Source organism: Drosophila mojavensis, unplaced genomic scaffold, assembly GCF_018153725.1.
Source record: "Drosophila mojavensis isolate 15081-1352.22 unplaced genomic scaffold, ASM1815372v1 contig_74, whole genome shotgun sequence".
Lineage (NCBI taxonomy): Eukaryota > Metazoa > Arthropoda > Insecta > Diptera > Drosophilidae > Drosophila > Drosophila mojavensis.
In genome coordinates this window covers 9,483,588-9,495,696 of record NW_025318899.1, presented here as the reverse complement: position 1 = coordinate 9,495,696, position 12,109 = coordinate 9,483,588, and the positions used below count along the sequence as shown (strand labels likewise).

General features: G+C 38.8%; 3 protein-coding genes across 4 annotated transcripts; 2 read left to right on the top strand and 1 right to left on the bottom strand.

The window, feature by feature from the left end:
* The first annotated feature begins 7 nt into the window (after positions 1–7).
* Positions 8–432, top strand: LOC26528006. Its single transcript, XM_015162160.3, has 2 exons — positions 8–98; positions 160–432. Exon 2 carries the CDS (start codon positions 164–166, stop codon positions 314–316), a length of 153 nt encoding a protein of 50 aa, XP_015017646.1. The 5' UTR covers positions 8–98; positions 160–163; the 3' UTR covers positions 317–432.
* Positions 433–500: 68 nt separating this feature from the next.
* Positions 501–1,533, top strand: LOC6581942 (phosphomannomutase). Its single transcript, XM_002007619.4, has one exon. The coding sequence runs from the start codon at positions 695–697 to the stop codon at positions 1,445–1,447; it is 753 nt and encodes a 250-aa protein (XP_002007655.1). The 5' UTR covers positions 501–694; the 3' UTR covers positions 1,448–1,533.
* Positions 1,434–11,829, bottom strand: LOC6581941 (ankyrin repeat domain-containing protein SOWAHD). 2 transcript variants are annotated; one of them, XM_015162157.3, is made up of 10 exons: positions 11,362–11,829; positions 10,140–10,142; positions 9,162–9,164; positions 6,083–6,172; positions 5,969–5,974; positions 4,567–4,639; positions 4,392–4,481; positions 2,928–2,976; positions 2,493–2,519; positions 2,062–2,432 (listed from the first exon to the last, which is right to left on the bottom strand). In XM_015162157.3, exons 1-10 carry the CDS (start codon positions 11,380–11,382, stop codon positions 2,153–2,155), a joined length of 642 nt encoding a protein of 213 aa, XP_015017643.1. In that variant the 5' UTR covers positions 11,383–11,829; the 3' UTR covers positions 2,062–2,152. The 2 variants fall into 2 exon arrangements, with proteins under 2 accessions (XP_002007654.2, XP_015017643.1); XM_002007618.4 differs by lacking the exon at positions 2,928–2,976 and having other exon boundaries at positions 1,434–2,432; positions 11,362–11,397.
* Positions 11,830–12,109: the final 280 nt, after the last annotated feature.

Below are 12,109 nucleotides of genomic sequence, written 5' to 3'. Positions count from 1 at the left end.
TGTGTTTTTCATTTGTCATCGATAGAATATGCGATAGTGGCTACGATGTTTGTATAGGAATTTTGTCAATTTTTAGTCCATTTGCGCATCAAGCAGGTGTTTGTTTTATAATAGTAAATAATTAAATCTGTTTAGAATTACATTAATTCTGTTTTGCAGTCTAATGGCAACTTTACGCGGTTGGAGATTTGTTGGCTTTGTGTCATGCATTGTTGGAGCAATAGGAATTACTCTATATCCAGTTGTTGTGGATCCCATGATAAACTCAAAAAAATATAAATCTCTACAAGAGCATATCAGCAGCCATGCTAAATAAAAGTATATAATAGTGCAAATAATATGTATTACATTGCGATATATCCTCAAGTGTAAATAAATATTATTATTCTTATACCATAACTAATTATTGCGCAAAGAAATGTGAACAGCTGACTTTAACGCATTTTGCATATGTATTTGTAATTGACCGGCTTACCAATTGATAATAAATATACATATGTATGTACGTACAAAAAAAAGTTAAAAATTTCAAGCTTTCTTTGCATTCGATAAGAAATGATCGTAGCGTGAACATCGCAACCGGCTTGACATTCTTATCAGTTCCATTTAAACAGCTGACTCAATCCAGTTTATTTACACATACGTGGTCAATTCTGAGTAACAATTGTGGAGTTTCTTTTTCGTCTGTTTTAAAATGTCAAAACGCGAGGATATTTTGCTGTTATTCGATGTCGATGGCACCCTGACTATGCCCCGCTCAGTGGTACAGCCCGAGTTTGAGGAGTTCCTTTATACAAAAGTCAAGCCAAAGGCAACCATTGGCATTGTTGGTGGCTCGGATCTGGAAAAAATGTTTGAGCAGCTTAATGGCCAGAAGATATTGAAGGAGTTTGACTTTATATTCCCCGAAAACGGTCTGGTGCAAATCGAAGCTGGCAAAGAAGTGGGCAAACAAAATATTATACAGCATTTGGGCGAGAAAACTCTGCAGCGATTCATCAACTATGTGCTGCGATACCTCTCGGAGCTGGAGCTCCCCATTAAACGTGGAACGTTTATTGAGTTTCGCAACGGCATGATGAACATCTGCCCGATTGGTCGACAGTGCACCAGGGAGGAGCGCAACATGTTTGCTGCCTACGATGAGGAGCACAAAGTTCGATCGACAATGATTGCCAAGCTGAAGGAGGAGTTCGCAGATATCGATCTTACTTACAGCATTGGCGGCCAGATAAGCTTCGATGTGTTCCCTCATGGTTGGGATAAGACCTTCTGTCTGCGCCACATCGAGGCGTATCACAATTTCAAAGAAATTCATTTCTTCGGCGATAAGACCGAACCGGGTGGCAATGATTACGAGATTTATATCGATCCTCGCCTTAAAGGACATAAAGTTAACACTCCAAATGACACGAAGAGAATACTAACAGAGCTTCTGAATCTTTGATTACTTTTATTTGTATAATTCCATATGAAAACATTGCATTTTCTATGTCTTGTGAAATTTTATGAATATATATAGTTGTTTTAATAGGCGATTGCCTTTTAACATTTTTTATTTTTTGAGAGATTCTTTTATAGATATCAAAGTGATATATATAATATATATGATATCATATCTAGTAGTACATTACGTTTCAGTATTATAAAGTAAACCCTTCAGCTTTGTATTGTCTTATATTAGATAATGCCTCATGGAATTATTGGTGTTTCGTTTATGAAATGTATTTAAAAAATTGATAAACTTGTTAGAATTTAGGATCTTAGGATATTATTGTTAACTGAATTACGACCGTTGACAGACCAATTGGAGTCAAATCCACAAGCTGAATCCGAATCGGAATCGGCTGTGATTCCAATGTTCTTAGGAGCACGTATTTGATTTGGAGTAGTTGGCATGCTACTGTAGCCAGAGTTAAGGTTCGAGCTGGAGTTCGAGGAACAAATGGAGTCACGGGGTGAGTCGGTGGCATTCGAGGCATACGATGAACGTTTAGAAGATTTGTATCGTTTCGAGACGTAGTCAACCGATTTCGGTGGTGGCATTAGCGTGTCGGGACGCTGTGTTATATTATCGGCTGAGCCCCACGATTTGTGTACAGCGTCATATATATTCCGATTGATTGGCACACTGGACCGGGAGCCCAGCACATTAGTCGAGCCGTATGGTATTGTCGTCGACGCTCTCTGATTCGGATGCCGATCCCGTGTCGTACCATTGGCATGATGTGGATGACGCTGATGATGGTGACGGTGAGTTCGCTGGTGATGGCGACCCGCTTCGATTGGGGCTGCTCCGGAGACTCCGCCAGGTCCATACGCCGTCAGGGCATTGCCATTGCCCACTCCCAAGAAGTTGCTGAACGCTTCGGTTGTTTTCTTTACCCGGACATTCAACGAACCAATCCGTAGGAAGCCCAAATCTTTTTCGACTGAAAATATGATGGAATCCGTTTAGAATTTACATATTACGAATTCGAATTAGTACTTACTTGCATGCTTTTTTCGTGCCTTGATTTCTGCAAAGATAAATTAAAGATATTTATTATTTAACACATTTTTTTATAGACGAACTAAACATGCACATGCTGTTAGTAATTAAAGATGATAAATATGTAAACCATAACAATATTATATATTTTTTGTTTTGTTTGGAAGGACAAAATGAGGTTTGCGAATTAGAGAATTTAAAAAAAATAAATAAAAAACTTACCAAGCAAAGAAATCAAGTAAAACAGGCAGCAAATGCTTTTAAAAACTAAATTAATTTCAAATGTGCTACAAAAGCATTTTTAACAATATTTTAAGATAATTTTAAGAAATCATAAAGTATATATACATAATAACAGGCGAACGAACAAAAAACCAAATTTTATTGAACATTAATCGTTGGCAAACATTCAAAATCTTTAGTTAAGTCAACCTGCCTCCAGGTTCCATTGAGTCCGTTTGAGTTGAGCCGCATCGCTTGAATTTCTACACGTTGCAATAATGAAAATAAATATAGAGAGAGGTGCCCAGAGATTCTTTTTAGATATTTGAGAAATTTCAGTGAAGTAGAAGGGGTATTCTTGATGTCATTCAAGACTTGTCAGGCTTCAGAGAAGTTAGTTAATGTTATTAAGCTATCAAGTCTTGACTCACTTGAGCACTCGCTGATCATTGTATTTGCGATCAGTGGCAGGAATACCACAATTATTCAATACAAGTTTAGATTAGGCATGCAGTTTGAATACCGTTTTGTATGAAAAATGAAGGTATTACAAAGGAAGAACTGCTTGGGTAGGTAAAACTCAAGAAGTTCTTTATAACAGTATTAAATCATTTTAAAAACTCTGGCAAAGCGTATTATATATTGTTAAATAACATGCAACACAAAGGTGAAACTAGAATCTAGACAGTACATGGTCTTGCTTGGAAGCCTAACAATGGGCAGGTGAATCAGATGAAACGCCTGAAGAGGCAGCTTTTAGTTATTGTTCGAAATAATTCTTGTTTTCTAATGCCCTGACCAGCCATATATTTTATATTATATATTCTTTAATATAAGGTTACTTGATATATATAATGGTTATGCGTTTTTTATTTTAATTTTTAATTCAAGCTTCGGTTAATACTTTAATATACATATATGGCTATAAATTATGAATTATGTAAATTAAAAATTTTTTGGTAGATCGGCATATTTTATATATAAGCTGATAGTTTTTTTTTCGACGCAACAGCTTAGCTTTACATTAAAGTTTCTTTGTTAATATATTTGCTAATGCTATGGCTATAACTGGGCATATCGATATATATAATCTATATACATAGCTATTTTCGACTGCAGTGTAAGTTATATAGTAAATAGTACATATGTTATTTTTGCGCATGCTGGGATTAATTGCTAGTTGGGTTAGTAACAACATCTTGTGGGGTTCGGCTCGACCCGGCAGCGGACCGAAACGTTTTACGCAAGAAGCTCTCTTTGCGCCGAGTGTGAATACTGCGTACTCTGCTCGCTTGGGACTTTGGCGCCAGCTCGCCGGCTTCGCCCGACTCTCGTTTGTCGCGTCGCTGCGTGGACTCTGAATCGCTGTCATCATTGGGTCCTTTACCGAGCAAACTTTGCACCGATGGCTTCTTATAGCGGTGATATGATGATGGCGATGCCAACAGAGATTGCGTACGAGTCACAGTACCAAAACCCGAACCTTTGCTAATAGTGGCATAGCTGCGCAGCTGAGATCGCTTCTTGCCACGTGTTAGTGCGCTGCCGAGTGTGCCGCCCACGATCCCATTGCCACCGCCATTGCCAGAGCTTGAGAGTGGAGTCTCAAGAACGTGCTGGTATCCCAGTTGGTAGTTGTTGTTTAGCTCCGTGCCAAGGAAATACTTTTGATACTCACTGCTGCACGTTGAGGCCGAAACACTGGGTCGCTGTTGACTATAGTCCAATGGCTTATTGCCACTCCAGTCCATAATGTCACGATTAGCCTCTGCAAGAGTAGATATGTTAGTATGATTGAATTAATAACTATTTATAATTTTTCATATATATTCAGTATTAATTACTATACATACTATAAACATTCCATAGTAGCTCGAATATATTATGCCTTCCGAATTGTGTAGCCAAGTGTAGCGGTGTATAGCCCTATAAAAGAAAAATCAGATCAAGATCATTCAACAGTGAAGGCTATAAACAGTTAGGTATTAAGCAAGACAACAATATTTAGTTCGATTAGAAACTAATAAAGAGACTTTGATAGAATAGAGACAGTATTATTGTTTCAAATTGCGGTGCAGAAAAAGAAAAAGTTCACTAAGAATGCCCTCCAAGTATTTCCTCTTAGTATTTTCTCTAAGTATTTCTTCTAAGTATTTTTACAAAGTTATTTTCACAAAGTTTTTTCTAAGTATTTCCTCCAAGTCTTTAATGCTTAGCTGAACGATCACACTTCACTTCACTTCGCTCTACTGCACTGTACGACTGACCCCCAGCAGGCCTGGGAGACTGAAGAAATACTACAGCTGCTGCCCTTTATATAGGGCACCTTTCACTCAAAGTCAAGGTCGCGCTCAGAGAGAACGACGACAGGTAGAGAACATTTCAGTCGAGCTTTAAGTGACCAATGGGAAGACTCTCTGCTACTGCAAGCATTCTAGTGTCGTTTTACTCAAATATAAATGCCAAACGAATACCATTGCATACATAGACAACTTAAATGACCTTCAGTAGATTTTCTCCGTCTCTTGTATTTGATATGCTAGCAACCTTGTGTACATTAACATTTATGATTATTAGATGGCATAGACAGCAGTCTCTTCTGTTCTATAGTTCTCTTAAGGACTAGTATTTCTCTATAGACTGCTTCAATTTCTGTGAGTCTGTGCGTATGCTCTTTCTCGTATAAGCATAAAAGAAACGAAGAATTATTGAAATATCAGTCCTTCGAGGAGCAGTTTTGACTCGAGCTTTCTTACTTGCCTTAGAATATTTTCTGGCATATTATAATACCTTCACTTGGAACCCTTTTGGCAAGATGCGTAACAAATCAGTTGGAAATTCATATTAAATTGAATGTAACACATTCGTCGTGATTGACAATTCACTTTGTCTCAATTTTTGGAGATAGACATTTGGAAAACATTTGAGGGAACTTAATTTGTTTCGAACAACGGCAGCGTTTCAATTTAAAATTGTGTAAACTCGCATGCATAGACAAAGGCAGTGGCAGGAGGCCGGAGCCAGGGGAAGGGGCACGTGTTGTGGCACAATTGGATTTGCTCGTCACGATTTGTCACAGCTTGGCTGGGCTCTCCGCTGCCTCATGGGAAGGGTTAAAGAAGTGTTTTGCCGTGCGACATGTGACGCAGATTTTCGCGTGATTGTGACAAGGCTCAATCATTCGAAGCGCGATGCTCGATGCTCGATTTTCGAATCGTATATATTATTAAAAAGTATTTGATAAAAGACACTTACCCCATGCTGCAGGCAATATATTTATGTATACGTCGACAGTTGGACAGACAACATGCGAATTAAAATCAAAAACACTTCAAATATTTAAATATTATAGATATTTGGAGCTCTCACCGTTCGGGCATTGACATCCGCTTTGTAGGTGCCGGCAATCAGCTTGACCACATCCTCGTTCCCATGCTTGGCAGCCCAGTGTAAAGCGGTCTGCAAGGAGTAGAGTTTAATTAGTAAACTGACTAATCGTTAGCCGATACAATGCCATATTATATATATATGTATATATATATATTAATATAAGCAAGGAGATGGAGGGAGAGAGAGAGAGACAGTTAACAAGCAGCAGGGCGTCGGTGTCCCAATATGCTGCACTTCTGGAACTATTTGTTCGGCCATCAATTGCTGTCGCTCCATCGAAATGGAGAACAAGGATTCCACTGAGCTCAAGATTATACGATATAAATAAATTGGCCAGCCACTGCCGAATGCCGAATGGCGAATGGTGAATACCTTTTGCCTCAATTATTTTCATGTTAACATAATAATTTAGTAAGGCGCAACGATTCGGGCCGCTCAGATAAGAGACTGAGCCAGGCGATCGCCGCGAGTGCACGATGATTTTCTATAGAATTGTTTGCCACGGCAATGCTACGTACCACGACGTACCACAAAACCATGTGTTGACAATGAAGACGGTCACTTTTTTCTTGAACGGCAAAGACAAACAAGCCGAGCGGCAGTAGACTGCACCAGCAACAGATTCAGAGACACTGGGACAACATTGAAATCGAACAGAGAGAGAGAGAGAGAGAGAGAGAGAGAGAGAAAAGAGACGCAGATGAGAGAGCGAGAGGAGAGGTTGACAGTACAAATAGAGCTACAGCCAATTCCCGCTGCCGATCGGTATGTAATTCTTTTCAAGGGAAATTTGTATCGTGTCTCTCGCAGTTTGAAGCTGCAGCCAGCCCAGGGACTGCCCTGACAAACATACATATGTACATCCATATGTATGTATGTACATATGTAGGAATGTATGTATGTAGCTACTATTCGCGTTCGATGCATCTTAATCTGCACTGTTTGGCATTTAATCTCAGCCCATTGTCTTAGCATTTCGTGGAGAAATGTGCCCACAGAACAGAAGCTACACACAAACAGCTACGACTATCTTATCAACATTGTCTGCCGATTTACGATATGTATTTCCTCAGGTGAAGTAACGTTGAGATCCTTTACTTAAGCTGTATAAGTAGTTGATGTGCACTTTACTGAAATTATGCAAATATTTTAGTTTTTAAGAGGTTCACTTTAAGAAACCTAAAATGATTTCGGGGATAAATCATCAGATCATTATCCATAATAATCAAGATAATAATTGTCATTTTCAAATAAAGCTATTCTTTAGGCTTAGATGCACATCAAGTGATCCTGAGACGAAAGGCCGAAGAGCATACGACTTCGAACTTGTAAGCTTTGATCTATTGTATTTTAATATTTTGCAACTATGCTAAGATTTAATTTATTTATAATCTATTTAGTTTTCTTGAGCATTTAAATTTTCTTTGTCATTTAAAAATCAACATCAAATTAGCCTTCCCATAACATTTCCGGATCAAATAAACCCCTTCTCTTACTGTTCTGTCTAATGTCCAAGGGCGCAATATACCCTATTGAAAATATTGCCCATGAGAATCGATGCTTAATAAGTTTCTGATAACAATTCAAATGAGGTGTGAAGTCATGAGATTGTGATTATCGCTTTGTCATAAGACAGGATGCAAAAGCCATGAGTGGCTCGGCTTGGATTTACAAATCGTCTCACGCGCAAAGTAAAGAGCTGCGATTTTGGCCATTTCGTGAATGTCGCCTCTAGAGTTGAGCCTTGGGGCTTTGGGCTGGCTTAGGCTCTTTACATATGGCATGTTGTCCGTCTGCACGTTTAAATTTATTGTCCATTCCATTAATGGTGGCAAGGGACAGAAATTCTGCGTCTCTGACAGTGAAATGCCATAAATTCTTGCGTCTCGTTCAGTCTGTGGCTGCATTGTGTATGAGTGTGTGTGTGTGTGTGTGGATGGCCAACGAGAAACAAACAGAGCGATTTGCTCTCCAGACCCAGAGTCAGTGTCAGAGCCAGAGCCACAGCCTGAGCTACCAAGTCGTGGAGGCATCCGACGGTGTTGGCGATCGATGCTGAAGGGAATCCAGCAGCTGCTGCTGCTGCTGGAAACGCATTGTGCAGGAATTCCAGGAGTATGGTACACACAGAGAGTGTACGTATGTCCAGGTCGTGAGACAGCCAGCCATGGTCCTGGCTTACAGTGCCTCACGATCATAAAAGGATGGCCCAAATATTTGTCACTCGTTTGGTCCACAGAGTGCAAAGTAGTTGTGAAGGTGTCACAGCTGGAATCCGATATGGTAAAAATGCTGTGATGGTATTTGCTCATCTGGATCATGGCCATGACAATAGATGATTGAGAGCCCAGATAGCAATTTGCGATGATAATCTACAGCGCGCACAAAGAACACAGCACAGAAGCATTGTATCGAAATGTGAACAAATTTACTTGAATGCAAAGCTCTCTGAGATAGTTGACTATTACGTGAAGTGCATTGGATTTGCCTAAAGTTTGTCAGAGCTTGATGTCTGTCTATATACATATATGTAAATATGATAAAGCATAATTATATATTTGTATTCATGTAATTTGTAGCATGTGAACAATAAGCTCCTCATTGATCTTCTATTCCTAATACCCCTAATCTCTTTTCACTTTTTTACAGTATTGATCAAAGGAGTTTTGCATTTTTCTAGCTTGATCACTGTTGATCTTCTCTTTGATCATTCTCTTCATTGATTTGCCCTTTCTCTCCAAAGTACTTATCGTTGGATTATCAACTTTTCTAGTTCGATCACTGTTGATCTTTTCTTTGATATGTCTGCTCCTTTCTCCTTCTCCTCCTTCCTCCTCACCGATCTTCAAGTCGATTACTGCTGATATCCTCTTCATTGCCTTTCTGTTCTTTCTAATTACAACTACGATCATCAAGTTAACAATGTTGATCACTGCTGAGCCTTCTCCTCAAATCATATTCTCTTCCCTTTCCATACTATTAAAGTTATGATTAGCAAGTTTACTACATCGACCATTGCTGATTTACTCAACAATTAGATTGCATAAATTATACTTACATACTGTTAACCGCAAGTTCATAGATCCATACAGTCCAGAATGAGAGGCACATGTAAAGAGAAGGAAATAAAATGAGTTTCTCAACAAAAGAGAATGAAGATATCTGTATAAATAATTGCTGAATAAACAAGCTGACAAACGGAATGTAGTTAACGCAAAAAAGAAGAAAGATTATGGAACTAGTTAGGCTTTAGCTTATTATTAACTGCTAAACATAGCTTTCAAGTGGATCTGACATTGCGCCTTAACAATTTAATAATACATTTTGGCAGGTCTCAACGGCAATTACGGAGTCAGTGGCAGATGCACTCGGACGCCTATGGCTGATGTCAGTCGCGGAGTGAATGTCCTGGCCAGGACACGTTTGTAGCTTCCCCTAATGGTGCCAACTATGATAATGAGGGTCATGCGATCTGGAATGTGGGCTGGCAACAGTGCCTGCCTGCCATTCATGTACACAGCTACATACGCTCCGTTTTATACATTTTTTGCGCCAAAAACGATGTGGCCTGCAAAGAAGTCGCTCGAAGGCGTTTTTGATCGAAATTCGATATTACGTTGATAAGACACGAGCTGCCACGCAGACTTCCAGGCCTTCGGTAGACCTGTAGACCTCTAGACAGGTAGACCTGTAGACCTGCGGACAGTGAACAACCGGAATCTTTTGGCACATCCAGTAGCTGTCGTTTTGATCGATCGCCGGCACATGAAAAATGTCATGTTTAACATGTATTTTGCTGGTTGTAATTAAGGTCGTCTCACGTCCGAGGCGCTGCCAGTTCCTCAATGTAATATGAACTTTAAAGGACATTTAAGTACGTGCCAATTGTTTCAAACAATTCATTTATCAGAACACTCAGCAAACATTTCATGGCCCAGTTCGCCTTACCAAAACCAACTAACTATCCATTACATTTTCCACTGAGTTAATGACTATTTAATTGTGTTGGTTTTTCAAATAGTTTTCAAATACTTACACCCTGATATTAGCAGTTGAGCAGTTCAGGTTGATGTCATACGCACAGTTGTAGCGGTTGGAAATAAGAAAGAAAAAAGAACATGACAAATTAGATCATAATTGTAGAAGATACTTATCGCTTAGAAAAAAATGAAAAACATTGCAGGAGAGAAAAACATTCTTTGCTTTCTATTATCAGCAATTTGAATGATTATCTCAAAAATTTCTTTTAATGGAGGCAAATGAAGACACTTGCCTGTTACTTCTATAAATTATAATGTAATATGATATATAATAAAAATTATAATAATGCATAATACGTAATATTAATAAATATAAATAATTAAATATGTATATAATAATAAAATCAAACATAATATAAATAATAAATAATACTTAATATAAATTCAAATAATATATATGCTAAAACGAAATGGAGACCTAAGTAGTTCTTCTGTTTAAATAATCAGGAATAGGATCAGACATACTTTAGATATTAAAACTTTTTTATATACAAAAATGAATTTTATATTTGTCACATTTTGAAATAGTTGTCTTTGCCTTTAAATAAACATTTTTACTTTAAGCGTATATTTAAATATAATTATCCTACAAAACAGAACTATTATACCAATCGGCATGGAAATCATTTAAATCAAATCATTCGGAAAAAGCCCCAAAATTATGATTAGTATGCACGCCATATCAATATCATGATGTAAAGGACACTGAACAAAACAAGGTGAAAACCAATCGTAGCTTGGAGCTAGTAAACTGAAATGTGTGCTAGTTCTCAGGATAACACGGAACACGCATGTGAAACAGATGCAATTATTTTCTCTTTATGGGCATGAGCCTAGTATCTAAATTGCAGATTAACTAAATTGATTAGAAATCATACGAACTGCCTCGCCTTGACCCAATCACATTCAAAAAGCGGGCAAGAAACAGCGGCTAATTTCCAGCGGGCCATGTTAACTTGCCAATGCGTACGCGCACACCCCACGGAATCGGAACAACAATAATCGGATAACAAAAGCAACAACAGCAACAACAACAACAATAACAAATGAAACAAATATAAAAAACAATAATAATGACAGCAAAAGTCCTCGCTGCGTGGCTATCTTTGGCAAACAATCTAAATGATATATTAAGCGCAAAGCAAATAACGCTCTCTGTTTGTCGCCCTCCCTCTCTCACCCTCTGTTTGTCTCTGTCTCTCTCTCTCTCTCACTCACGCGTTCCCTTTCCATTTCCATTTCCCTCGCGAGTTAAGTTCTCCAATTATGCGGATTATTAATTTAACTGGGTCGCTGGTTAGAGTGGACCTTATTTCCCTGCGCTGCCCGTTCGCCCAGGCTTATGTGCTTTTTGTTGTTGTTTTCACTCGCATGTCTCTCGTTGTTGTTGTTGCTGGTTGTTGGTTGTTGTTGTCGCTGGCCACTGGCAGTGACCACTTGTCGTTTCACAAGTTGTCAAAACTTGTCATTTAACCGACAATGAGCCTTGTTTGCTTTAATCGTGGTTATTATGCGTTCGCCCGAACCGTCTCTGAATTATTAATGATACCAGAGCATACCTGGGCAGGTGCTCCAACTTCATGCCTGACTATATGTTTACGTGTGTGTGTGTGTGTGTGAGTCTCTAATTAGTTGCCAGCGCAGTTTATACGGAATCTACTCTGTGGTTTATTTTTTTGATGGTTAATCCTAAGCTATCATGATTTATACTTTCATAGCTTCTATAACTTTCTTTTGATCATTAATCAGGCTTATATCTCGTTCTGGCCAGCTTCGAGTCGTTTCTAACTTGTGCTAAATGATATTTTCAGTTGCCGTTGTTGTTGTTGTTGTTATTGTTGATCAATTCTTTAATTGGTTTCCCAACGGCTCATTTGTCAATGGTGCAATCGATAAACTCGCGGACAGGTGGAATATCCTGCACACTTAGGCAGCTCACGTCGTCGCCTGCGTCCGCCTCCTGCCG